Genomic DNA, 27799 nt, shown 5'->3' on the forward strand with positions numbered 1-27799 from the left:
TTAGCTCAACAGAAAACAGCATATTGTTTTTCTTTAAACCCCTCCACCGACTCGGCAAGGCAGACATAACAAACCATAATTCTGTTTTGTACCAGCTCTGAATGTGGCTGTAATTCTGCAGACAAATAGGGTCAACAGGTTTGCAGACACAGTCCAGTAATGATGAAGCAAATAGCTTTAAAAAAGGGCATTCAGATAGTGTTCCTGATAGAGCGTTGGCACAGCAACACGAAATTCAGCATCTACCATGTTTTAGAGCAGTGCAATGTTTGTGCTTTTTTTTTTTTTTTTTAAACCTATTTTCCTCACTTTTACATGATGATATGATGGTGATCAGTTCTGTGCTTAGATGATATATCAGCTCATTCGCCAGAAGTATTCCATGCATTTGTGGCCCTCTGCACACAGTTGCCCTGGCTGAAATTGTGCAACCTAGGCGTCTGCACCACCTGAGCTTTTCATGCACGATTTGGCCCTGTTTTGTGTAGAATCTGACCCTGTGGCTTCGATGACATGCATTATAAATGAATCTCTAGAAATAGAAACACATTTATTTTTATTTATCAAGATTTTAGTCATAGCTATTTTTTTTCTTTTTCATGTTTTAAGACAGCATGGCTCTATGGATGGCAATGTCAGTCAGCTGTCAATTACTGACTGAATTTTCCTCTAGCGCCACCATGAAGTTGACATTTCAGAGTGTAATGTTTCAATAAATATCTGATGAATTGCAATAAAATCTGGACATCCATGGTGCCCAGATACAAAAAATGTTGATCCCTCGACCTTTTTAAATATCCATCTTCAGGTCCAATATTTTGATAAGACATATGCACCTTTGTTTATAGTCTAAATTTGCACTGATGCAAAAGTAATAAAATACCTACAAAGTTCATCCAAACTTTAGACTTTTAGGTTTTATGAGTATACCGTTGAGTCAAGACTAAACTATGCAGCCTGATAAGATGAGTCAGTGCATGGAGTTCACTGTTCCTCCTCTGCTCTCAGTGAAAGATGTTATCATGTACTTTTGGGGGAAGAACAATATTAGTATTTGATGTTTGAAACCGCTGACTGAAATGTGGGTTCTGAGACAGATCAACAGACAAATCATCAGCTTAAAAGCAAAAGTCCTAATTATTTTATTTAATAAAGAGAGAGGGCCCAGAGCCAAATTGTGACAGTTGAGCCCACAGAGGTCCTCACTGTGTCTCTCTTTACTGCTTTGTTAAATTAGGTAAGAAACCAGGTTAACTGATCTGATTCTTTTAACCACAACCTAGTTTTGTGAAGAGGGGCACAAGAGATAAAGACATGTCAGTTTCTGTGTCAAGTTAAACTCAATTTTGACTCAAATCAGCCTTCTTAGACAGTTCACTTTTGCTCATCACTCCACTCAATATGTTGGATTGCATTATTATTTTGTTACTGGTGCATAAGCAGTATTCTAATGCAGTAACTACTCAAGGTGGAGCTATTTAAAATACTTTATATACAGTCAGGTTAGGTTACCAACCTCCTCGTGGTCACAAGATAAATCTGGGGGTCCTCAGATTCATCATTTTTATTTTGTTTCAAATTTGTTTTTGACTTTGTCAATAATCTTTGCGCTTTTTTTTGTAAAAATAGATACATTTAGATACATTTGACCTCTTTGGCCTTGTACAGTTGTCTAAATCAATGAAACCAAAGACATTTAGAGAATACATTTATATTGGGTGCACTGCTTATAACTTATAGCAACTGCCAAACTAGACATTACTCCTTGCACAGTATTAAATCATCACATTTTTTATCTGAAAAAAAAGACAAAATCGGTTTATAAATGTAGTGTAATATATCCCTCTGAAGTGCAGTGGAGTAGAAGTATAAAGTAGCATAAAATGGTAAACACCTTTACTTATGTAAATGTACTCAGTTACTGTCCTGTCACGTTGTTTCTTATAAACCTGATAAACAACAACGACACCACCTACTAACCAAAACCTCCGCCTCCACCCCGGACCTATCAGCATCATCGTCACGTTGTCTGACAGAGCGGGCGCGATCTCTCACTTGCAGGGACAGTGCGAATTACTCTCCCCTTCTATCTAGGTCACCTCTCCTCTCACCTAAGTCGGAGAGGGTAGAGATATCACCGACAGCCGATGCACGTTAACGACCGGCTCTGCTGCAGAACATGCAGACCAAAGCATGCACACACAGAGAAACGGAGAGCATAAGAAATGTATTGTAACATTGTAAGAATACACTGTATGTTTATAATTAATGCACCAGGCTTGATGTAAGAGGAAGAAAAAAAATGTCTAATCTGCATCATGAGTTCTTTGCATCGACATGAACGTGAACCCAGAGGAAGATACTGTCTGACTTTTGTGTGAACTTGATATTTTATATATATATATATGACAGAGGTGTCCTTGTCTATGTCCTAAAGTATTTCTTCAAAGCGTCCTCCCTGCCACACCGATTCTGTGATGTGGGGCCCTAATCCCATTTCTTTAGTTTCCTGAGAGTGTGAAGTGCTGCTCTTCAAAGCCGCGGATGCAAGTGAATTCTGGGAATGAGTGACAACAATGTCGGCGCTGTTAAGCTCCTTTCGCTTGCTTTGACTTTGGACTGCCATTTCTTAAATGTGAACTCCACTGATATTAACTTTTAGGGGTGTCTTTTCACAGGAGAAGACACGCACAAACACACACACACACACGAACTCTCTTAATTCTCCATGTAGTTTTTCCCGGTTTGTCTTTTGGGTTACGAGTTGTCAAGATCAAGGAGTGAGCAAGCCTGCCAACATCCTCACACTGCAGCGCTTGAAGTGGTTGAGAGAACATTTTACTTTCCGACAATCATGCTGGGATATCAAAAACTATGCGTGTGTACTGTAAAGCACACACAGCTTCTTATTAAATCGACCTTTTAGATCCTGTATCCATCTGAAGTCAGAGAAAAAACCCGTTATTTCAGCTGTAAATCATTCTGTGAACACCAAAGTTATAAAACAACAGTTATGTTTTATGTTCTAGCTGCACTAATAATACCCATAAACACAGCTTTTCTGCTGGTAACAAGGGAGATACTGAGCAATCTGTCTTGCTATCTGCTCTTACCATTTTTCTAAGAAATGCATAAAACACTGCAATCATTTTCTAGCAGGTTTATTTTTTTATATACATATTTTTACTGCGAATATCGTTTCAGTTGTAGAGCCAAGCTGCATCTCTGCTGTGCCTAATTAGTGTAATAAACACCCATGCCAGTTTTATTGCTCTGGTAAGGAACATTTTAAAGTGTTGGTAACAAAAAGAAAGAACCAAAAAACTAAGGATCATTTCTGTTTTATGCGTTGCAGTTTAGAGATTTGTGCCGCCACTGAGATGGAGGTGAATTGTGCTGCTCAAAATTCATTCAGCCTCTCTATTTTGACTTGTGCATGGGTATTACTGGGTGGACGTGTAGAATGGGAACCCAACTTTTTGGGCTGATTTGACCCTTGAAGAGACCCATTGCCGAATACAGTAGCTATACATTGATTTTTGACTTCTTTATCCCTGATTTTCCTCTTGGGAGCACCTCACCAGGGCTGCATGTCGATTTACTAGTTGTAGGGAGTAATACACAACCTGTAAAAATGTTGTATAATGTCCTCTGTGGCTTTGGGGGAGCTATGTCAAGTCTCAGAAAACTTGAGTAATCTTATATTTGGCTTGAAACTGCATTTTCTGCAACAGAAAATGTGCATTACACACTGTGGGCATGGAGGAAAAACATGGGCCTGAACATGCAGGAAAGTTTTAAGGAAAGACATAGCTGCATAACTAGAAATCACTAGAGGGGACTGTTTGAAGTTGTGTCTCCCAACGGACTTCGGCAAAGGTTTGATTGACAGATAGTTCTTCCAATCACCTGCCAGGTACAGTATATATAAACTTGCCCTTTCCAAACAGCTTCCAATGACTCCTTCTCCAATGGATTCCTTTAACAAACCTTATCTTCTAAATCGCAGGAGTATGTGTACATTTTATTACTTGGAAACTTCCATGGCGCTCCTGGAGCTCACTTATCTAACCAGACCGAAGATAACAGCCCCTTTTACTCATCCCAGAACACACACAAGGCACAAGTGAATTTGCACTTGAACACCAGAACTAGCAACTGCATCACTTGAAGCCGATACTCAGAGGAGAGCAGGTTTACTGTCTCAACTAACAGTAGGCGTGTGAGCGATATGCTGACTGCAACGTTGTGGAAGTTGATGACATTTGAGGCGAATGAACTGTTTTAATAAGGGTCTTGTGTTATTTCATTATTTCTTGGATACCATCTCAAATTTAACAAATGAAACAATACACTTTCGATTTTAGTAATAAAAGATCATCATTCAATAATATCTGTTCCTTTTAGTTTTTTGAGTAGTGTGGATGGAAATTCAATACTAAATTGCTGGCCTGCCAATTTAAAAGAGTACTCCAATGATTTTGCATTGCACTCCAATAACATTGTCAGAATTACAATGAGCTGTTTAAAAAAAAGGATAAAAATCAATGCAACAGAAGCAGAGATATTGTCGCCTTTGTTCCACACATTCTTCTTCCTAGTCAAATTCTGGCACCTACACTACCCACAATGCAACTTCATTGCAGTGTTATGCTACTAGCGGGTATTGTAGAGCGGCTTCAGAGGTATGGTAAAATCAAAGAGGTCTTTGAAACATGATGTTACATTTAGTAAAATGATCAGACTGGAGATGAGAATTTTTTTTAAGGCTTCACCATCAGATCAGATGCAAATATTCTGCATCCCATAAACAGTTCCCTTACAGTATAGCATGACATGTTAGATGCATTTGTCAGCTTTTATTAGGATCTGGAGAATTTCAAATACTGCTCGTTGCACAACAAACATTTGTCATAATGGATCTAAAGCTGCGTCTGGTAGAGTTGAAGTGACTAATGGTGCTAAACGTAACCAAACAACATATTAGGAAGTTATGAAAGACAGGATGAGAAGCTTCTAAAAAAACATCAGACCCCTCATAGACGTCAGCTGTGCAGGTGAAAATCAGTTCATCTTTTAATAAAAACACAGATACATGGATGTTTTTGTGACTCTGATGCTCCTTCTGTTTTATCTGGATGCAGAAAGACTGAAACACAACACCCTCCTGCTAATGCACTCGGCCCCTCTTGATGAAAAAAATCTGCTGCAGCTCATGGCGAGCAAATATATTAAGACCAAACGGAGGTCTGAAGGAGGCCGTGTTTTGTTTGGTTGTTTGTTGCTCCTTTAAAACTCAGTGATAGGAAAGAGGGCTTTCAGTACATTAGTGTCAAGGCAGCTCCTGTACTGATTTTCCCATCGGACACAAGAGATGTGAAGCTGGTCCTAATTGCGGTTTCTTAGCAGAGACCATCGATGAGTTATTCATTTTAAGCACTTCATCACCAACCGTGTACTTTCTATTGAGGTCATTGTCACGTTCAGGCTACTGCTGCATCTTCAGAGGCATTCAGGACATCCGTAAAAAATCTGTGTTGTTTTGCTTTTCATGATAAAGCTATAAGAAATGTCTTTATCAGCTCTCCAGAACTTTTACATGCTGGACTATATACTATATACTTAGTATGAGCATGTCTGTCGCTTTTCAATTTATGCATTTTGTTGTTTTTGTGCTGTTTTTCTTCAGGCTGTTACCATATCTGATTTATTTTGTCATTTTTTTAAATTTAGTTTTCTTTTCTATGGGATTAGTTTTGAAGTCAAACATTTTTGTCTCTTATTATTATATCTTATCTTATATTATTTTGATGCCTTGTCATCGTACAACTAAACTCTAAATGACCTGATAAGATGACTGTATTTTTCTAATTTTTATAGTAGCCTCTTAGCCTCATTAGTCTCGTCTTACTTGTCAGCAAGGTCAGTCTATTTTTATATTTATTGTAACTGTAATTAACCAAAGCCAAGTCCTGCTCCCCTTAGATACTGTCGATAGGTCGGACGAGCTCGACAAAAACAAACATGCAGACGTCAGTTTTGTTTAGCCGGGTGCTGCAGTGTGTATCGGATTAGTCTCTTGGCGGCAGGCAATATAGCTTCAATGCAATGGAAGGATATATTTATAATGATAAACTTTACTCAGGTGACTTTGCCTGTTGGAAAGCTAGACATCGTAAATATCAAAATAGATGACACCATAAGTTACTTAGGGGCGATAGTCGTGGCACAAAGCCTTCATAGAGATAAATCAAAGGAAGGAAATAAGATGAAATCATGGCAGGTTCAACAGAAGCCTCCGCCTTTGACTTGCACTCCCCACTGGAAGTCAACACCGACACCAAGCTGCTGGAGGCCCAGGCTTTATTGCTTGGCCCACTGAAGGGAAAGGGAGGCACGGGAAGAGAACCAGAACCAGGACTGCGCGGCTCAGACACTGTAGCAGTAAAATAAGTGGTTTTATGAAGGGACTCTGGTGCTCGGAAACACTAACGCTTTTGACGACAAGGACTACCAACATCAACACAAAATGAAAGTTCCCCATAGAAACTGTGACTATATACATTGTATAGACTAAAACAGCAATGTTACCTTGAACTTGAGACTGTCTAGATGAAATTCATTACTCATTGAAAGAGTAATGCACAGCAAAATAAATTACAACTCTGTAAAAAGATGCCTTTAAACAACTCTAAAGCCTCCACTTATATTCATTTTATCAATCTCATTGTTAAGTAGAACAACAGTATCATTATTACAACCAGTATTATGCATCCATATTCAGTAGTATTCTGATGTACTGCAGCTCATCACAACTCTGCTGCTCTGCGAACACCTGTAGATCCGATGTCAATAGAAAGTCTGCTTCTAATGCAAATCCTCTGATCAGTTGTCTGTTATAAATGGAACAATTTTAAACAACTTTCTTCTTCCTTCAGTGATGAACAGACACCGTCGCTGTGACGATACACTCCCACTTGACGACAATATAAATGATTGCCGTCCCTCAGTGAAGCGGCTTCCTCTTCTTCTCTGAGCTTCATACAACCAACCACCTGTCTGACGTCTGGATAAGTACAACTGTTAAGCACTAAGGGGGGAAAACAAGATGGCATATATAAAGAGGAAGAGAGAAAAAACAACCAAACAATCAATATTCTGCCTTATTTTTCATTGTAATTATCCCGGCACTGAAACCATAATGAGCTGTGAGGATACTTTGCATATCAATTTCAGGCAGTTATCACAGCGAATGGAGATAATGTGAAGCCCTGATCGCCCTTTGTGAAGGAGTGTGCTGTCAATCTGATTTGGCATGCTGCAGATTGCTCGGTTGAAACACTTTTTTTTGATAAAGTCCCAGTGGAAGAGTTGATTGGATCTCCTGGAACAGTGGCTGTGGGTTTCGGCGTCGTTCACTGTTGATGTTTCTGAGGAAGCCTTGAAATCCATTAAGCTGTAACAGTGTTACCATTCATCTCAGAGGAGGGGGGGGGGGGGGGGCTTTACTGCTGCTGCAGGACGGCCAGAGTCCTTTTTTTTTTTATTGGCACATGAGGCCATCAGCGCCGGGTTGGACAATCACAGAGCCACATTTTGGGGGACAAAAGTCTCTTTTCACACGTCGACAGCCACGGGCCACAAAAAAAGTCAAATTCAATTACAGTGATAGCATCGGCTAACACATAGAGACGCACCGAACCAGACTCATCCGCACAAACGCATGCACACGCAGCTGCATGCACAAACATGTATACACACGGACACACACACACACACACACACACACACACACACACACACACACACACACACACACACACACACACACACACACACACACACACACACACACACACAGACGTACGTAGGGATGAAAGGCAATGAAATGGCCGCAAACCCTTCAACTCTGGACAGAAATCAATTTCCAACTTGGAACCTGTGCCGAGGAGAGACGGTAATCGGTGGGCAGATAAGGGCTTGTTTGCTCCTGATAAGACAAGCGACCACGACACATGTCCCATAAATTGAGGTTTTGGCAGATTTGCCTTTGGGGTGGTTGGGTGGGGGTTGGATGTAAGGAATGGGGCTGGAAGGGCACGATATCAGTGACAACTGATTTCAATACAGGAGGTCCAGACATTTTAAGAGGATTTGTGCTCTAAACAAGGCTTAGCAATGTGGATTAAATACATTGTTGAATAAGAAGGTATCAATATATCATGTGAAAAGACAAACACAGGACTTATGTCCAGGAGACTGCTGCAAATCTAAAAGTAAGGCTAACATTTTGTGGCATGAGTTGTCTGTCAAGTTAATGCTTATCTCCTAAACTTGACTTCGTAGTTTTGTTGCCTAAATCTAACTTCCTTTTAAAGAAGGAAGTTTATTTTTGAAAAGACATTATGCATGTTACGAGTGTTAAACAGAAAATGAACCCATAATCTCAGAACGTTCCCCTGGGTTCTCTCATTGTCATCTAGAACATTTGGGACAGTTCATTGTCTATGGAGCACTTCCAGACCTTATACTTGAAGACATACATGGATTTGGGAGAGGGTTGTTCATACTACAACTTTTGAATTGTCTCTTAGATCATAAGAACAACATGTATGAGTTTTGAAAATGGTCAGTGTTCCCCTAAAAATGGAGCTCTGTAAAGAGTCCCAGTAAGGTGTTGTTATACATTATCTCAGTCTCTAAACCTCTACTGGAGGGTAAACCATATTCTTTCTCAGAAACATTCCCTCATTTCTTGTGTTTTGATGTGGTGGAGAGCCCTGTCTGACACGTCATTTCAGAATTTCCCATTCTTGTTTGTTTGGGTTGAGATGTGGTTTACTGCGAAGGCCACAGCTTATGATTCACATCATTTTCATTCTCATCAAACCATTCAGTGAGCTCTTTTACCTCGTATGAAAGCATCTGAAGTCCTTATAGCCACATGTTGATTTCAGGTATGTGGTGGGGGTTAGGTCCGTGCATTATGAGCTGTTCTTGGACAGCAATATCTTTTCATACGACCCTTTTTAGAGAAGAGCACAAAACCTGCAACGCTTCGAGGTAAAACCCAAATCTCTCCACTCACGTTAATAACGGTCCACTGCTCCACTACGATGGCATCGTACGTCGGGGTTGTCGCGTTGGGCTCGCCCTCGCTCGCCTCCTGGAAGATGAAGACGCTTTCCACCGACTTAGGCAGCATATCTGCAGAGAAGAAGAAGAATAAGAAATAAAAATGGAGCCGTGAAGAGAGTATTTACTGGATGGAGCGTGTCTGTCTTGTCTCCGCGGCTCCTTTTTAGGCCCTCCAGGCCAGAGGAAATGGAATGATATCACTCAGCCACATTCACACACAACCCTTTATTACATAGCCAGTGGTGTGGGCCATTTGTATGAGCAATGTGCTCTTATACATTATGCAGGGAGACAGCGTAAAAGAAAAGGAGCAGGTATTCCCCTTCTGGGATGTTAAAAAAGAAGAAGAGGAGACATTATGCGCTCGTGGTTTTCAGGGACCCGGAGTCCTGCTGGTTTTCGGGCTCGACGGCTTAACAAGCTGGAAAACAAGGTGGATGCACTAGCTGATCGGATTCAGATGATCAGGACTGAGAGACAACGCTTTATAAAAAAAAACGATGGACAGATTTTAGCGATGGCCACTGATTTAATGAAGTCAGCCCTTCAGGCTTTAAAGCATAAATCCTTTTGCTAAGCCTGCATAATTCACCTTTAGAAAGACTTGTATTAAGCGAGCCACATAAAGACGTCGACGCTTCGGGCCACGACTGAGATTGTGTGCCGCTGACCAAATAGATTCTCTAAGCCTCTCTCCCGTTGGAGGCTAACAATCGCAGGATTGGCACCCGAGACAGAAACGGGACCCCTCTCCACCCGACGTCGCTTGTTATTCATTTGATGCATGCGCACGTTACATGCAGGCACACACACACACACATACACACACACAAACACACAAACTTGGACACAATACCATGGTCCAGTCTTCCCGGCTGGCCTGAGTGCTTTCTCATTACTCCCACACCATTTACACACTAATGCAGTTTGCAGGGGCCTAGGCACCAATACGAGACACTCCACATTTCATTACTGGGCCCTAATAGTAGGGGGATGAGAGGCTGCTGGAGAAGGGGGGAGAGGGGGGGAAGGGAAGAAGGGAGCAAGCAAGACAGTAGGAGAGATGGAGCGGAGGGATGACGGGCTCTATTATTACCCCCCTCCATGAAATCCTATTTAAGACCCGCGCACGCTCAATTGAAGACATCTCTCAAATACAGACATTGTCGCCGTTCACCCCCATCCTCCCTCTATCGTCTCCTTCCTCCCCCAGTCCAACGCTTCTCCATCTCATTCCTTAGCCATTGACATATAATTGGAAAGAAGCCTTTTGGGGGGAAACGCGAGGCGCGCCGAGGCCCACCAACGGTTCCCCCGCGGACGGGGATCACTCGGGTGAGATCGACAGAGGGTTTCTGTCCCGCTGCTCTAGAGGGAGCAGCATGTCTCTGGTGATGATGCAGACAGAGGCTGAGCGGGGGGGGGGAGAAAGAGGGAGAACGAAGCTGAAGTGGATGAGAAGGAGTCGGTTGCCGGGGGCGTCGGGTCCGTCTGGGGAATGCACCGGTTGCGTGCACGAATAAACATTATCTCGCGCCCATTGACTGAGAGCTGAGCCGAGCAGCCGGCGGGCCGACTGAGAATAAGTTGTTTACACTTGCAAAAAAAAAAAAAAAAAAAAAAAAACTGTGCGTGCGCCCTCAGTGAAATTGCTCTCCCCCCCCACACACACTCAAGGTCGCAGGGCGAGGCATGCAAATACAGTCGCACTAAAAAAACGGGGAGTGACAGCATTGGGACTGAGAGACACAGAGGGGAATGGAAGGGGAGAGTCAGATAGCGGGAGTGACAGCAAAGTGACACATAGCAGCACCCAAATGACAGATTGTTGGGGGGGGGTCACAACCCCAGTGTGTGTGTGTAAACTGGAATACAGAAAGTGAAAGTTAAAGTTTGTAGGAGTCTGTGGTGTGTTTGAACGTAGACGTGAGGTCTTTGGCTGCACATATCGGGTGAGTTGGGAAGCAGTTTGTTCCTCATATTCATGGACACGTTCACAAAACCTGCTGCTGCACATGGATTTCTAGCACACAGTGTTTCTGAACAGAAATCGGCGGATACAGAAATAGTTTTTGTAGTATGTGTCCACACCAATAAATGTAATGTCAAACCTTAAACTGTTCAGTAGTAGCATTAGGTGGTGTTTTTAACAAACTATGTGTGCAATTACGATCACAAATATAAAAAGAAAGATATGGATTTACTGCCACACTGAAAGTTTATCTGGTTTCCATTTTTCGACCTGACAAACATGTTTCAAAGACACTAAAAACACTCCCCAAAGCAATATCAGACATTTTATTGGTGTCTGACTGTGTAGAGATCCAGGTGGCCAGTAAACAGGCAGGTCTATGAGCAGAAATCACCTCAGACTGCTGACTCAGGTGTCCAACAGACAACTGGGGAGAAAAGCCGAGGTGATTTGTTCTGTGTCCTTAAATGCCCTCAAAGTCAAATGAGCCTTTGCAGTGTTAAAGTTACAGTCAAATTAAAATACAGAATATGCAGCCTCCCATCTGAGTATTAGAATAATAATAATGATAATAATAATAATTGATCATATAGAAAAAAAAGTACAACTTATCTTACTTGCAAGCCAATCAGAGCATGTTGGGCTTAATTGGAAGGTGGGCCTTAAAGAGACAGGTGCTTAAACAAAGTGTTTTAGACAAAGGGTGAATAAAGGTTTATCCAGACTGACGGGAGGAGATGTTTTGAACATTAAAGCATGAAAAGCAGCAAAATACAAGTATGAACCTGAATATCATCATGATGTTTATTGAGTAATCTAATGGAATTGAATGAAGCATTCCCAACGTGTGCATTTTCCTGCTCAAAAGTCCATGTGCTTTCACATATCGGCGTATATATATATATATATGCGTTCAACTCCAGTTGCCCGCCGCCGAGCCGGAAGGTGACCCTGCCCAAGGTCACGTCTGCTGACATGATTTAAACATGTGTGCCAGGCGCTGCCTAAGAGAGCTGGAGACTGGCTGCTGACAGCTTATCTATATTTCAAACAGGATGAGTGGACATCCAGAGAGAGGGAAAAGAAAAAGAGACCAGGGTGTCCATTGTGAGTGTGTGTGGGTAGGGGTGTGTATGTGTGTGTGGATTGGATGTGGCTCTTCCCTGCGGAGCCAAAGGTTTAGCAGCTGGCAGGCTGGTACCTGTTTGTTACCAGGCAGACTTCAGCTGGTAGAGAGAGAACAGAGGATTCAATACCAGGGGGATGTTAGCAAATGTGTTATCTGTTTGTTTGGGACAACCCCATAAATAATCTGCATTAATATTCATTCATTTCCATTTTCCGCTAAATTACAGCTGATATATATGCCACGTTCACAGGCCAGAGTGAGCCGGGGGGTTGAGGGTGAGAAATAAGCTTTCTTGTGCCTGTTGAAGGGATACATCCTCCAGCCACCTCTGGAATTGCATGCACTTGAAATAACGCACTGAAGTTCTTCCATTTTGAACATGATAAAACTTCATAAAGTTATAAAGATTTTGTTATATAAAGCTTTTGTTAAAGCTCCTCCACTAGACACTGAGAACAGGCTTTCAGTTTAAAAACAGAAAACTAAATAGCATCATTAACATTTGTGGATCATTGCCAACGCTTTCAAAACCCTTTTGTTGCTGAAGTACTGATTTATAAAGATTATCACAGTGCTCATGAGAATCTCAATAAATAAATGGCACCTCTTATCTTTACAGTCCCTCTTTTAAAGCAATACTATAAGGAACAGGACCTAACTTTCTTTGTGTGATAATAGTGGGTGCTCGTGTTGAGCACAGTTTATGCCCGTTCTCAAAATCATCAAATGTTGGCAGCTTCGTCAGTGGCCGTACGCGGTTAACTATGAAGCTCTACGTGGTTGTAGTTATTGGGTTAGTAAAGGAGGAAGTAAGGCTACGTGGTATAAAGTCTGTGCAGAAACCCAGACCGTTGTTTGTGTCCTGAGTGAAACCAAAAGTTTGATGTGAACGTATTTAAGTAACGTAACGTTACTACGCTGCTTACTTAACTACGAAACAAGTGTTCTTATTTTAACCAAAACCCGACCTTTTCTCCAACTGAACCAAGTAGTTTTGTTTCCTGAAACTAACCAGGTTTCTTCCTGTGAAGATGTACGTTTACTTTGTAAAAGACAAAAAAGGTGCCAAACTGTTGCACATGCAAAGGGTAGGTCCACTGACCAAGCTGTAAGAACGTGTTGCTAATGCACAGTGATTCCTGCAGGTGATTTGGCTGGCACTCTTACTCCAAAAAATGTTTTTCTTAGATTATGAGAGGTTTATCTTTAACCACCTGAGTGCATTTGCCATTTCCCTGATACGCCCAAATACACTGAACTGCTTGGTTTAAATTCCAGTGCTTTATGAACACAGAGCAACTCAGGACACATGCTTATAAAGCTGTGTTCACATAGCTACAACCACATAGAAACCCACGTGTGCACGCTGGGTGCACATAAGTGTATACACACATGCACAAACATTGCAGTTCTAATTTCACCTCTTGTCATCTTTTGTCTCAGAATAATGCTTGCACATGGTTTCCCCTCTCTGGATTTCCTTCAAGAATAATAATGAAAAAAAACTTATTGTAATTTCATATTCCCCGTGTCTCTCTTGCTTTATCTCTCTCCCTCTTTTTTTTTCTCTACCCCCTGTTGGCTTTGCCCAAATTTAGAAACCAGTGAGGACTGACTGTCATGCATAAGAATAGCTCAATTTCTCACAACCGGGCTACAAATCCTCATCGTGGCTCCGGAGATAGCTTAAGCTATACAAGCAACACAGGCAAACTCCCTGCCAACACCATTACTGTCAGTACTCCAGTAAATAAACTCACCTCCCACCTTGCTCCCAAGTCAGGGAGATGGTGTGAACTTATGTGTATTTTGTGTGTTTTAATGGCTGTGTGTCTCTGAAGGTACATGTGGATGCATGTAGACATACTGTGTACGTGTGTGTGTTTGTTTGCAGGCAGTGCCACAGTTTGTATGAATCTTTAATGCGTGTGTTATGACAGTGGAGCGGCCTGCGTGCAGCTGAGGATCTGTAAATTCAATATTGCTATAATATCCTACCCTGTGGCTCAGGCGAGTTCTCCACTCACTGCAAATTATCCTGCCACACCAGACAGGACTTACATCATCTGAGCGATCCGCACACAAATACACACATGAATGCAAACAATGCCCCCTAAACGCTTTCTTATCCAGCTTCACCATGGAAACCCATCGTTAGAAGGAGCACAGGGACCAACACACATTTTTTTTATGTGTAAATGTGCATCCCTCTGGACCATGCCACAGCCGACTGTCAGAGACGATAGAAAGGTAGCACAGTTTTTAGGAGAAGACCAGAGTCACAGACTGACTGCAGGAACATGTTCAGTGATGCAAATGCTAAAACAAAAGACAGCTTATCATGAACTCTAACACTGACGCCATGCTGTTGGAGACCCAGGCCGTATTACTGGGCCCGCTGGAGGAAAAGGGAGCTAGAACCAGGACTTAAAAGAGACGACTGTCAGAGCCTGCTGAAGTAAAATGAGAGGTTTTTTAAATGGAATCAGGTGCCCGAAAATACCACCGCTTTTGTCAACATGCAGGGACCGCTGAATCAATACAAAATTAAAGTTCCTTGTAGTGACTTAAATCATTTTTTTTTTATCAGTTTCATGCTCTTTGTTATAAATGAAATGAGATTTTTTAGTCTAAAAATGTTTTTAAAGTACAAAAAGTCTTCAATATGGTGAATAAATCCTCTGAATTGTCCTAATTATTCCAATTAAGCAGGGTAAGAGCATACAGACCAGTAGGATGGAATTTTACAGAAGCAGCAAACAATTTAGGAGAATAAACCACTTCATATGAGGGTCATACACTGATCACTCTGCTGATATTTATTAATATTGGATATTGTCCATTCAGTCACCTTGTCCATTCCCCCTTCACCCTCCTAAATAAAGTATGCAGCTCTTTAAGTGCTGTCAAGTTGACAATAAATCATGTTACTTTTTGGAATTTCAATCAATTACTGAATGATGGGCTTTCATAACAATAATGCACTTATGAATAATTGTTAATGTGTTGTTTACTTTTAGTGGTTACTATTGACTCACATTAAAACAGTGTTGGCATTAAAATATAAATGCATTGCATTTGGGTGGATGACCCATCGGAGATTGGAAATCTGTTGCACTCACAAAGTTGCCAAATTGGACTTTATAATCTGTCTCAGATTACATAGCATTACAACTGCTTGAAACTTTACAATCAGGCCGGTTTGCAGGATTTCAAGTCTCTGGTTCAAACGAGGACCAGCATTTCTCTGATCTCTGCCATCCTTCAGGCTCTTTCATATTGAACACTCTGTCCTGCCCACAGGCCCTTCAGAATAAATATCTGACAGTACATCACTAAACAGGAATAAATGTTTACAGCCATGCTAGCAGCTCTGTGAGGCTGTTTGAGCTAAATGCTAACATGCTGATGTCTAGCACGTTTGCTATGTTAACCATCTTTGGTTAGCACGTTAGCATTCTTCAACTGGAGTTAAACTGCAGCTGTGGAATCTCATGAGTTTTGCAGATAGTTGATTAACCAAATTTGACCTGATAATGGCAAAAGATAAAAGGGGAAAGATTGCCACTCATATTCCAATTCCTCTTGAGGGTAACGTGAATATCTGTACTGGATTTCATGGCTTTCCATCCAATAGATGTGGAGACATTTCACTCAAAATAGCAAATGTCAACCTCATGGTTGTGCAAGAGGAAATGTCAGGGGATGAACACATTCATTTGGAGTTACCCTCTTGACACCATTTATATCTGGACCAAATTCCATGGCAATTTGTCCAGCAGTTGTTGTTGTTGAGATGTATTTTAGTCTGGTGGACCAATTAACTGACAGACCAGATACAAAGCATGCAGGCTCAGCAACACATCTTCCTTTTGGATAAATAGTGTAAAAACAATATGTGGATAAAAGCAAAAAAAAAGCCTGAGGAAGGTCAGTCTTCGAAAAAAACACACAATTGCACTCATTAGACTGCATGTGTATCTGTCAGTACATGAAAGCTGAAGCACGCTGGTTTGTTCTGTACCTCAAAACAAGGCCATCACTGTCACTACGATCACCCATCCGACTGCATGCGTCTGTCGCTGTCAGTTCATGTCCTTTTAAAGTGCTGCTTTGCTGTCACACATGTCCTTGATGTTTATGAGGTTGAGATGGTCTCCTGCATCGTGTCGAGCGTTCATAAATTGAGAAACTCGTCTCGAAGAGGAGTTGCTAAATATGGAAACGGCAGGAAAAGAATACTGATTCTAAAGCCGAGCTTCATGGCTGCTTTATGTAATTAGCTGCTGACAACAAGCGGGGTGCCGCTTTGAAGTCACACTGCCAGCTGCTCTCAAGAGACCAAAATCCACAAAGTACAGCGTTCACCTCTGTAAAGTTGTCTGTTTTCTAAAGTGGCTAAGCTCAAGCTGTGGGCTGAGTTCACTGCTATACATCTGTGAAGGCAGAGACAGTTTCATAATGCAGCCGATCTGCTTTCTATCCTAGCCAGTAATTTCACTGTTCAAGAGACTCATATCTTAGCGGCGCATGAAAAATGCAAAATATGTTAGAGGACCCTAATAAGCAGAAAAAAAATTGAATCATAATAACACACTTCATTACTCCATTCTCAGGACATGAAATATGCAGGGAGGCACTAATTTGTTATCAGGTTAATTATCTATGTTTCAGAGTTGCTGAGGCGTTCACTTTCCCAGATTAATGAATTATGACTCTTATTTACTCTGGCTGGCTGATTTTTCTCCAGTGTCACAGTGAAGCGCGGCGCCGCCGGGGTCTGATGGAAGAGGAAAACCCAAACAGGAAATTGTTTAAAAGAGGATACTAGATAGCTCCATGAACTCTAGCTTCTAAAACATCCTCCACTGGTGATAACAGACTCCATCCTTCTATGGTTTGTAAGATACCATAGACGTGTCTCAGCTTCCCTTAAAACCTCTAACATACAGTGAACAGACGTCCCAATTTGTCGGGGATTGTCCAAGTTTCAAGCTACATGGCCCGAGTCCTGAGAAATATCTTTAAAATGTCCTAGTTTACAACAGTCACTACCAAATTGTCGCAGTTTTCACCACATTTGAATAATAAAAATATATTAATATACTTGTTTTCAGCGCTAACATAGATGTTTCATGTTCTGTCCCACTCATTTACATAATGCACTACATTTGTCGATCTTTCAAGGTGTCATTGTCAAGGCTGTCGCTATGACACTTGTCATCAGTATGCTAACGGTTAGCTTTTATACTGCAGAGAAAGTTGGTCCTTTCTAAAGAGCTCCAGGAAGCGTAGTCCTTCCATCGTAAAGTACCCATCAATGAAAATGCTTCATTATGGACACTTTCCTAGAGTCAATTTTAGGTCGTGCACTGTGGAAATGCAGATACAAAAGATTGTGTTAAAACAGTCAGATAACAGTATACAATAGCTGGCAGAGAATGAGTCACAGTCGGCCATTTAGCCCTAAGCCTGCGCACTGACAAGTTTCATTTTAGTTTGAAAAGGTGTCCGACAATCTATAATTATATTTAACCTTTGCAATTCTGTGTTTTGTGTTTACTAGTTTTATTATAGACTTTTCAAATGAACTATTAATTATATAAACACATTTTTTGGAGACAAAGCATCATTTTTTGTCTGCTGTCCATGGTGTTGAAAAATGCCCTCAGTGGGTGTGCCAGGACCTGAAATAATTGTCCCCCATCCTAATTAATTACAATGCCAATGGTGGGTGCGTAAGGGCATGCATGAACGTGTGGTACGCATAATGGTTTGTGGGGAGAGAAAATACGGTCAACCTATTCTGGTAATTTAGAGTTCTTACATTTTAGTCTGTGCAGACAGTGAAGAATTTGTGGAAGACTTTGACCAACGTCTGATGTTGGCCATGTATTGGATGTTACCTTAGGCGTACTTTTACTGAAACGAACCTAGCAACGGCAAAGTGCAATAGTTACATTTCCTGCTACCGGAAGATGTCCTCATGTGTTTCAGGGAGGAATAATTTTTTCCCCCAACATAGGCCAACATGTCTCAGGAGTCACAGGACTCTGATTGGCTGTGGGTATTCTCTGTCTGCAAGTCACCGCCAAAAGTTAAACCATCCCTTAGATTTAATTTGGCTGCAGAAACCAGACGGCTGCAGCTCGTTGTGCTTGAAGTGTCTTTTGCAGCTTTTGGAGTTTTGTTTAGTTTTGAATGTTTTCTCATTGTGTGTGAGATGTACCCTGAAAACAGCATTTGTTAGCAATAAAATTGAGTTTTATTCCTTATGAGAGATGTCATCCCACATCTTTTTTGGCTGCTAAAAATCAGTGTTCTGCAGTGAAAACGAGTCTTGCTGTCTTACCGTTCCCGTTGCCCAGATGGAAGTATCCATCGACCAGTGAGGCTCCATTGTTGAAATGCTGAGTCATGTGGTCCAGCCAGTTGGCCTCAACGCCTTTGACCCCCTCATCACAGTTTTGAACCCGCAGTGGCACCTTGACAGTGTAGTACTTCATCTGACCCTCTCGGACCGGCGGGTGGTTGTACAAAGCCAGCAGTTCCACGCCTGTTGAGAAAAGATATAGAACAAAAAAATAAACTGCATTGATTTAACTCCATATGGGTTGTGACAATACAGATGTAGCCTCTGTGGTAGTCCCACGTTTTACTGCATGATTATTGAACTACTGCTGTACATTGGCCACAATCCAAAGTGCAATTTGGCAACGTCTGTAGGAGCACTTTTCCTCTTCAGCTGCCAGAAGTTATAAGAAATGGCCCGATAAACGGTTGGCGGAGAGACAGCAGCAACTTCTGTGGCAATGCAAACAACTGCAACTGCAGTATTAAGTTATGATCCACTTCTTTATAATCTTAAGACTTTATTATACTTACTTTCCTTTTACATCACTAACCACACAACTACACTGTGAGTAATGTGGCAAAAACCAATTGGAAGGACATTTATTTCCTATTAGATAAGCAAACAAGGAAACTCGGCCAACGTTAGGACAGTCAAAAAGCTTCTTGGCCAAGAACAAGTTGGCCACAGTGTTCTTGGTAGTCAACAGCAAATAAAAATTTGTGTTCTTTCTTATTTTCCAAAATATTTTTTTGTCCTGTTAAAAATGTGTTACTGCATGAGATGGAAATTTCTCCAAAAAAAGATTGATGATTATAAAAAACAGCTCAGTAAAGTGGACAGTTTGTGTGAGTCCTTGGAAACAGATCGGAAAGCTGAGCTCAAGAAATTGGTTGTCTGGAAGCTCCAATTGCAAAATTTAAGGGTTTTCTCAAATCCAAAGAAAATTATTCACTTGCAGTTGTCACTTAAATCACTTAAGTCTTTTACAGATTTACCGATGCCCAGCAGTGTGCTTTATTCAAACTGCAATCCGTTGATTGACAAATATTTTTTGGGCCGTAAAGGACGCATCCAGCCAGAACTGCAACAGGTTGCGCGGAGCGAACCAGTCTGTTCATGTCTGTTTGTGGACCTAATTGGACCCCCTTTTGAAGACATTTGATGAAAACCGGGATTAATGCAGGACATTGTCTCTCCTCTTTCTTAGACTCCTAAGGGGGTTAGACGCTCCAGGATCAGTTTTAGACTTGTCAAGGACAGCCGATCAAGTTTCAACCTGTTACATGCATTGTGTCTCTTCAAAATAAACGTCTACGTTCATAGGAAATGTAAAGTTTCCGGCCATTACACGCATGCACTCTCTTCTTAGGATAAACGTCCGAAGTTTAATTACGCAACAGAAGTATTATGTTAGGTTTCAGCATCAAAAGTACTTGGTTAGATTTAGGACAAGATCGAGGTCTGGGCTGAAATATGTGTTTTGTTATGTAAAATAACTACGCTTATTAGTAAAGTATAGTAAAATAACTGAACAGCGAAAGTCTTTTGTTTGTGTGACCCGTTCAACCCAAGCTTCGAGAGACTGCTTGTGATCACACAGCACTCATGTGAAACTTTTATTTATAGGACTTATTGTATAATTTGAAAGTATTTAAGCTGCATTCTGAAGCTGTTTCACGCTCATTTCTGGAGTCTTGTAAGGCCATGGGGGCAGGACAAATTTGTATGCAAGATACTTTAATACAAACCTCAACATCATTATCATATCATAAGCAATAACTCCACCAGGCAGGTGCAAAATAGAGAGAAAATGAGAAAGTAATACAAGATTAGGTTTGTGTTGCCCTGAGCTGGACTCACAAATAAGCTGAAAATCTTTTTCAAGGCCGCTGCCTCTTTTTTCACTTAGTTATTTTTCAACAACAAACGTGAAGTGAATCAAAAGCAATATGATCACATTCATGCTACACGACGTCCTCATTTTCCTTTTTAATGTTTTTCCAGAAGTCTTGTTACTCTGCTGACGCAGAACTTGAAAGGAACCATTTCATTGTAACTGAGTTAATTCATAGTATAACCTTGAAAATTGTATTAAAGACTCTCCAGCTAGCTTTTGTTTATATCAAGCAGAAATATACATAATGCAGCGGGCCTCAGGAGGGGCGAAACGGGCTTGGATGTATGCCCACAGTACGTATGTCGTCACTCCTCGCTCACATCATACTAAATCAAAGTGGAAAGAGTTTTATTTGTTGTGATGTGAGGGAGTGAAATATTGGCTCTTTGGAAAAAACAGAAAACGTGGGATGATAGTGGGGTTCGAATCTGGTCTGGTCACATTTTCCCCCTTTTCTTTCGAATGCAAATGTCTGACTGTCAATCCACAAGTGAACCAGATGGATGAGCAGAATGTGCGGAACTGCCACCCAACCGTCCACCCACACACACACCCACACACACTGTGACATGGTGGGGGTTTGATGGCAGAGGAGTCATGGCTCAGGCGCTTTGGTTCCTCCGTCCATCCATCCATCCGTCCGTCAGACACTCAGGAAGTATGAATCATTTATAACCGCTTCTTGTCTGGCTCGTCTGACTGATGTGACAGCTGGCCACCAAATTCCCTAAATCTTGTCATTTGTCACTCTTGAGAAAAGTTGAATCACAGCAGAATCAGAACATCCACCCGCTCTCCCCCTCGTCCCTCCCCTATGGTCACCCCATTTTACAACGAGGACAATATGGCAAACAAAATCTTGGGTGACACACAACAGCGAAATGACTTCCCATTCAACATGCCAACGACCTGCCAAATCGACTTGTTTCCTCACTGTGAATGATTCTGTAGCGATCCACATCACATAAACTGGTTTACGGTTTTATGTTCACAATCCTGAGTTGATGTATCGCTACAGTTTGTCCCATGAATCCTTTTCTGTGTGTCAGTGAGCTTGGGGCAGGTCATAAAAGAAGACCGCTTTTGAAAAATTGTGTCACGCTTTGGGTCACAGCTCTTATTTTCTGTAATTGTGGCGTAATTAGACAAGTAGCAACATTACGCCATATTGGAAACAGATGATTCCTTTGCTGCTGATGGGACTGTTCATTTATAACAGCTTGACGCAAAATAACAGCCACTAGCAAGAAACATGCTGCTCTGCCTCTGTTTCTCTCACGTCAGATGTTTTTCATGCATTATATTTCAATACTGTCTAATACCGCTATGATTATGGCACCAGGGCGACTGTTATTCAGATGGAGGGATTGGTAGCAAATTTTCTAACCCTGATGTGCTCAGGGAAATACTTTTGTAAACATCTTTTCAGCTGTGCAATATTGTATCTGCAGCAGGACATAAACAGAGCAGGGTACCAAAAGATATGGGATCTACCCTATATTTATATGCAGGCATAGAAAAATCTGTCCCGCTGATATCCATCACCCTGGACTGCAGGATAATAATACGTCAAACTGGAGCCGTGCTTTCGCCTGGCGTTCTCAGTGTTTCAGAAATCATTTTGATAGAAATCTGTGGGGTGGCCCTCTAAACATCCATGATTCAAATAATCAGTCAAGAAGCACCTGAGTCGACTCGCATTTTGTCAGTTAAATCACTGTCTGCCATTTTTTTTCGCACCATTTTACACAAATCATGATTCAAGTGCAGATATAGAAATATGACTCTCGATGTGATTGACTAGTTGCATCGATGCAATGAATCGTAGAGGGATTTTTTTTCTATTTTTCAGCTGCAAATGCAACGCAAATGTCAAAGTGGTTGAACTTCACAAGGTTAAGCTGCATTGGGAGCATTTCTAATATTTTGGATTTCCAGTCTGCAATGTGTTAAATGTCCGCAAGTATTAGAAATTGCTTTTGTGGCATTTATTTATACAACAAAATTGTGGCTGATAAATTCATACAATTGTATTAAAAGGCAGACGGATGATAAACAGATTGACTTTCTCCCTGTGTGATTTCACCAGCCAGGACTCAGACCAATGACCCACCATTTACATGTTCACTATTAAAAGCTTGACAGGCAACAAAAACATCCTGTAGTTCCCGTAAGAAGAGCAGATACTTTATTGTTCGGAGAAACATGAGGTTAAGGTTCTCTGATCTTTACAAAACTCCATTAGTGACCAACATAAATCTGTAAAACGAGTCTCTTGCCAACGAGCTCTCCGCTCCCCTTGTCTCCCTGTTCTACGTTGGCCTTTAAATGACACAAGCAAACATTACCGTATTATAAATATATATATATATATATATATATATATGAGTGTATGAATAATAGAAACAGAGCATTAATGTGCTGGAGAGGATACAGTGGTGCAGCGTCATTTGCTTTTTGACCGTGTTACCAGAACAAGATTTGAAAGCCAGACGCTGTGCCGATCAATAACTTTATTACTGTTTCTGAGAATTATTATGCTCATTTTTGTGCTATGGGGCAGTAAAATCTTACCTAATGCCCCGGTGATTGGATATTTATAGCCATACTTTCGTATCACACACGCACACATGGACACACCAAAGGGTTCTTTTGTAACTCATCGAGCAAATTAATTACATCAACATTTGACCGCTAAGCCTTTCAGAATTAAGTCTGAGCAGCTAACCTGACTCTGGAAGTCCAGCCAAGAAGTAAATGAGAGCATGATTGGTGTTAGGACTTTGAAAGCATGTCGTTCAAAGGCTTATCTGACTGCAGCCGGGCTGTCCAGGTGACGGGGTCGGCGTCAGTAAACCCTGTAAGTGATCTTAGCAACGTGGCTTCTCTGCCTGACATGTCACCATTTCAACATCTGAGACGCTGGACAGTGATCCCATCAGAGCAGAGATAACTCTGATCTCAGGGGTAAAATCCAAGCAGCTGAAAAGACTCCCTGAGCACGTTGACTTAGATGATTTTCCTCATGATAAAGCTCTTTTTTTTCATTTCACCCTGTTTAAAGCTCGTTACGTGTGTGTGTGCAGCTGATAAACGTATATCATGACAAGAAATTAAATCAATGCGTCAAAGGGAGCAGAATCTCAATTAAACTCTTGCTCGTTAAATGTTGATGTTTTTCCTCTCAACTTCTTATCCCAACTCTTCCCGACAAAATACATTCATCTGCAGCTGATTTGTTTTGTAGCTTGTGCTTTTGGAATCCATGAAAGATGACCTTGTTTTAATGCGCAGACGTTGTTGGAAAGAGATAAGGCTGGAAAAGAGATAAAATATGGTAAAATTGAAATGTTCCCTCAGCATGTTTCGTTAAAAAAAATAACCCAGGTGGCATTTAATTCCCCTCCAAAATGTTTTCACTCATGCAAATGAGTTGTATCTGAAAGCAGACGCAGGGTTGTCTTATCCCGACATAATTGTACAGCTGTCTCTTTCATGTTATGCTTTCCGTTTGTCCTATCACCAGAATCCCTTTTCCTTCAAACCATCCGAGCATTTGATTCTTTAAAACTTCCGGGCTCAGTTTCTATCCAGAGCTCCGGTCTCGGGGAGATGGTGATCAGCTTTGAGCCGTAGACTTTTTTTTTCTTTTTCGCCCAGCTCCACGGCCAACACTTCGACGTTCACCTCGAGATCTGAGGATTAGCGAGGACAAGCCAGCGGTAGCCGAGACTCTTGGGCCTCCTCGGCAGACTGGGCATTAGTAGAAAGAGGGGACATGGGAGCTTGGCAGGCTCCCCGTGCCACCCTGGCTGGCTGCTACGACGGCGCTGCTGGCGTTTTGTCGCAGGGATTGGGGGGGGATGAAGATGGGGGGATGGAGAGAGAGCTGTGAAGCCGAGGGAGGTAGAGGACGAGGCAGTGGGGGATTATCTCGCAGCAAAATGCCCTGTAGGGAGGCCGCAGATGGACCAGTGGGCTGTGGTCTGCTGCGATGCCAAGTGTGTGCCACCACACATATATACTTAAAGACACACACAAACTAAAAGCACAAAGTACGTGCATTCGCTATGCAGCATCCAAGTTATTAGATGCTTTGAACCTTTAATGGCTTTTACATACAAATATACAGTATATACACAAACACACAGGCGTTAACACTCCCACTGGGATGTGTGTCCAATGCACAGTTTGCACATTGCGCCGACACGTATCATAAATAGGTTCCCGAGAGGAGGAGAGGGTGTAGGAGTGGGATACTGGTGGGAGTCTCCATCTGTCAATCCGAACAGCTCAAATAAAGCCCAAACTATAAATGTCTGTGCTAATTTTTAACAGCGTTTCCACTGAAAAAAAAAAAAAAAAAAAAAAAAAAAAAAAAAGGGGCTGCTGTGAATAACTCAGCAACATTTGCCTCACTTTCTCGGAAGACAGAGAAGCGGGCCGTGAAATGTTTTTTTTTTTCGAGAAAAAACTCCTGGTGGTGAATTTCACAGACTTGGCTTCATCAGCTAAGCGGGAGTGTGAATTTGTATGCGCCACATGCTATAAGACGATTCCCTTTGTGTAACGGGGAGAGAGGATTATATCCCGAGGCAGCACACTGTTGTGTAACATCGAGGCAACACCAAGAAATGACAACCTCCACCGTTGCCAAGTGTTTCAAGAGGGATCTGCGGCGCCACGCTGTTCTTTAGTTAAACAGCCAAAAGGTACGGCTTCAAATGAAACCTGAGCGCTGATTTATAAAGATATCTAGACTGATATTGGGCTAAAGATTAGCAGCTGCCAGTTTGAATATCTGTGAGTGTGCGACAAGAAGATACAGTTAACAGTTGCTGCACCAGAGTGAAGGATTTAACCCACGAATGCTTCAGCTGCTCTGGGACCAGCAGTCGAGTGAGGTTTGATGAAGGAGCTCACCGGTGTGAAAAACATTACCTTGGAATGGATAAAGTTAAGTTAGAACCACATTCAGCTAACGTCCATACAGAAACACTGAGCCTTTCAAGTTTGACCTTTAATTCTAGTAATTGTCGTTCCACATTAGTTCTTTCTGTGTAAATTATGAGGATAGCTGTGTGGCAGTTCTCGTGGCATTTGGACTTTTGAACTTAACAAAGTTTTAAAGCTTTTGTGTTTTGTAAAAGTTTGACATTTAATTAAAGAGCCCCTCGTTGGGCCAATTAGTGTAATTTCCTTTTAAAGGCTCGGTCCACCCAAATAACAAGTTAGCATTTACTCACAGCCCCTCAGTGATATTTAGTCATGCAGATACTTAAGTTTTATATGCCCACTTTTGGAGATATCTGCCTCCACCCCAGGACAACGGCGGTGATAAGAATTTTGTTTGTGGTGCTCACTAAAAAACAGCATTTAGAAAAAAGTGAAAATTTGTTTCTGCATTGGGGCAAAACGAGGAAGGAGCCTTTGAAATAATCTTTGTTGTCATGGTGCTGAATTTGTTCAGGAAAGGAAGAAAACTTTATATATTTGCTATTGATTTTGCACATGCATGTATATGCCAGCATTTGTGCGGCATTGTGCAGGTCAACGTATCCTCATACAACGGTACTATATCTCACAAAAAGTTACTCCTCATTTTCGACAATGTTTCAACGGTCTTTTCAAAATAAACTTTTGTCTTCACAGGAAAAGGTTAAGGCAACAAAACTTCTTTATTAGGTCTAGGAAAAGATTGTTGTTTGGGTCTCCTGGCTAAAGAATGCTGCTTGTTGGACCCATCAACCTGGCCTTTCGCCGCCCTGTGTCTACCTTTTGCAACCTTTATTCGTCCTTGTTCATGATAATGGGATAACATACGAAATAATTTCGTGGGAAACCTACAAATTACGCGGCATAATTTTTCGTAGATATAGCTACCGAAGCTGGATGAGACCAACCTGTGCAGGTGTTATCATGTTTGTCTCTTAATATTTTTTAAGTTCATTTTTATTATTTATTGTATTCAGTATAACTGCAGCACATGGGATGTTTCCATGGCTGTCCATTACCCAGAACAGGAATCATCTCCAAAAAACGTGGTCCCAAAACATCCGTCAGCACCTCATTATGTCATTCCTTACTTTTGCAAACTTTGTCTCCACTTTTTCCCCCCAGATATATCTATAAGATAGATCTTTATAGTCCTAATGTGCATGTTTTTTTGCTTTAGACATCCTTTTAGTTTGAGTTTATGACGGTAACCATAGAGACCACTCACCGTCGCCCCTCCTCTGGCGGTATCTCGGCCTCTCCTTTGCATCTCTGCCGTTGTCTTTGTTGTTGTTGTGACTCGGCGACTCCTCCTCCGTCACCTCCTCAGTCAGCTCCTCACTGTGCTCCAGATCTCCCTCCGGTGTTGGAGAAGCCACGGGCGAGACTCCGCCCTGACTGCCCTCCACCCCGCTCCCTGAATGGTTCCCAGTGTTCCCACTTTGATTCTTCTCCCCAGTCGACGCTCCTTCCCCGGCGTCGCATGAGGCCTCCTCATTCCCATCTTTGTCCACTGCGTCCGCTTGAGCTCCAGGTGCTGCCTGGTTTTTGGGGCTTGAGGGGTTCGAGGGGCTGCAGCTGCCCAGGGAACCGAGCACAGAGCTGGGGCTGGAGTGCAGGGAAAGGGAGGGGGTGTCTGGTTGTCGGATCCTGGTGCACGGGGCCCCGTAGGGCTCCTGGACAAATCCCACGAACATCACCCCCTGGTCAGCAGCATCCTGGATCTGCTGTTGGGTGAAAAAAACCTCAAAGTCAGAATGATAAAGACAAATGCTTCAAATATAAACGATGCAACTGTTGCTACTTTGCATTCACTGAATTTGAAGTAGTCAACTGACTAACTATTCTGATAACTGATGAATTTTTTTTTTTTTTAAGGAAAAATGGCAAACAGCTTCTCAAATGTTAGAATTTGCTGGTTTTCTTCATCAATTATGATAGTAAATTGATTATCTTTGGGTCTGGACTAATGCTTGGACAAAATCAGCCATTTGAAGACATCATCTTAAGCTTTGAGAAAGTGTGATGGGCATGTTTTGACATTTTTTTTATCTTTTTGACTTATCAATGCATCTATGAATGATCTTATTTAATGATTGTGATCGGCAGACTAATCGATCATAGAAGTAATCATTGCAGTTGCAGCCTTGGGCTTGATTGCATGCAGAGATCTGGTTATGTAAAGCTGCTGTTGTTGCTCCCGTTAGTTTTTCAGCAAAATGCCTAAATTGTAAATTCAGAATGCAAAATAAAACCAACCTATGAAGCAGAACATACACAACAAGTTATTTCCCAAGAGATGTCAAACTGAAA

At 41.7% G+C, this 27799-nt stretch overlaps 1 protein-coding gene across 1 annotated transcript in view; it reads right to left on the reverse strand.

Annotated features, from left to right (window-relative positions):
- LOC129109941 (raftlin-like) overlaps positions 1-27799 on the reverse strand; it is a 103660-nt gene that overhangs the window by 14920 nt on the left and 60941 nt on the right. Inside the window, exons 5-7 of the mRNA XM_054622089.1 lie at positions 26715-27213; positions 18592-18795; positions 9089-9207 (exon numbers count right to left, since the gene is read on the reverse strand). Of these exons, the coding sequence (XP_054478064.1) occupies positions 9089-9207; positions 18592-18795; positions 26715-27213 (822 nt within the window). The remainder of the gene's footprint in view (positions 1-9088; positions 9208-18591; positions 18796-26714; positions 27214-27799) is intronic.

This window comes from Anoplopoma fimbria, chromosome 20 (assembly GCF_027596085.1).
Source record: "Anoplopoma fimbria isolate UVic2021 breed Golden Eagle Sablefish chromosome 20, Afim_UVic_2022, whole genome shotgun sequence".
Lineage (NCBI taxonomy): Eukaryota > Metazoa > Chordata > Actinopteri > Perciformes > Anoplopomatidae > Anoplopoma > Anoplopoma fimbria.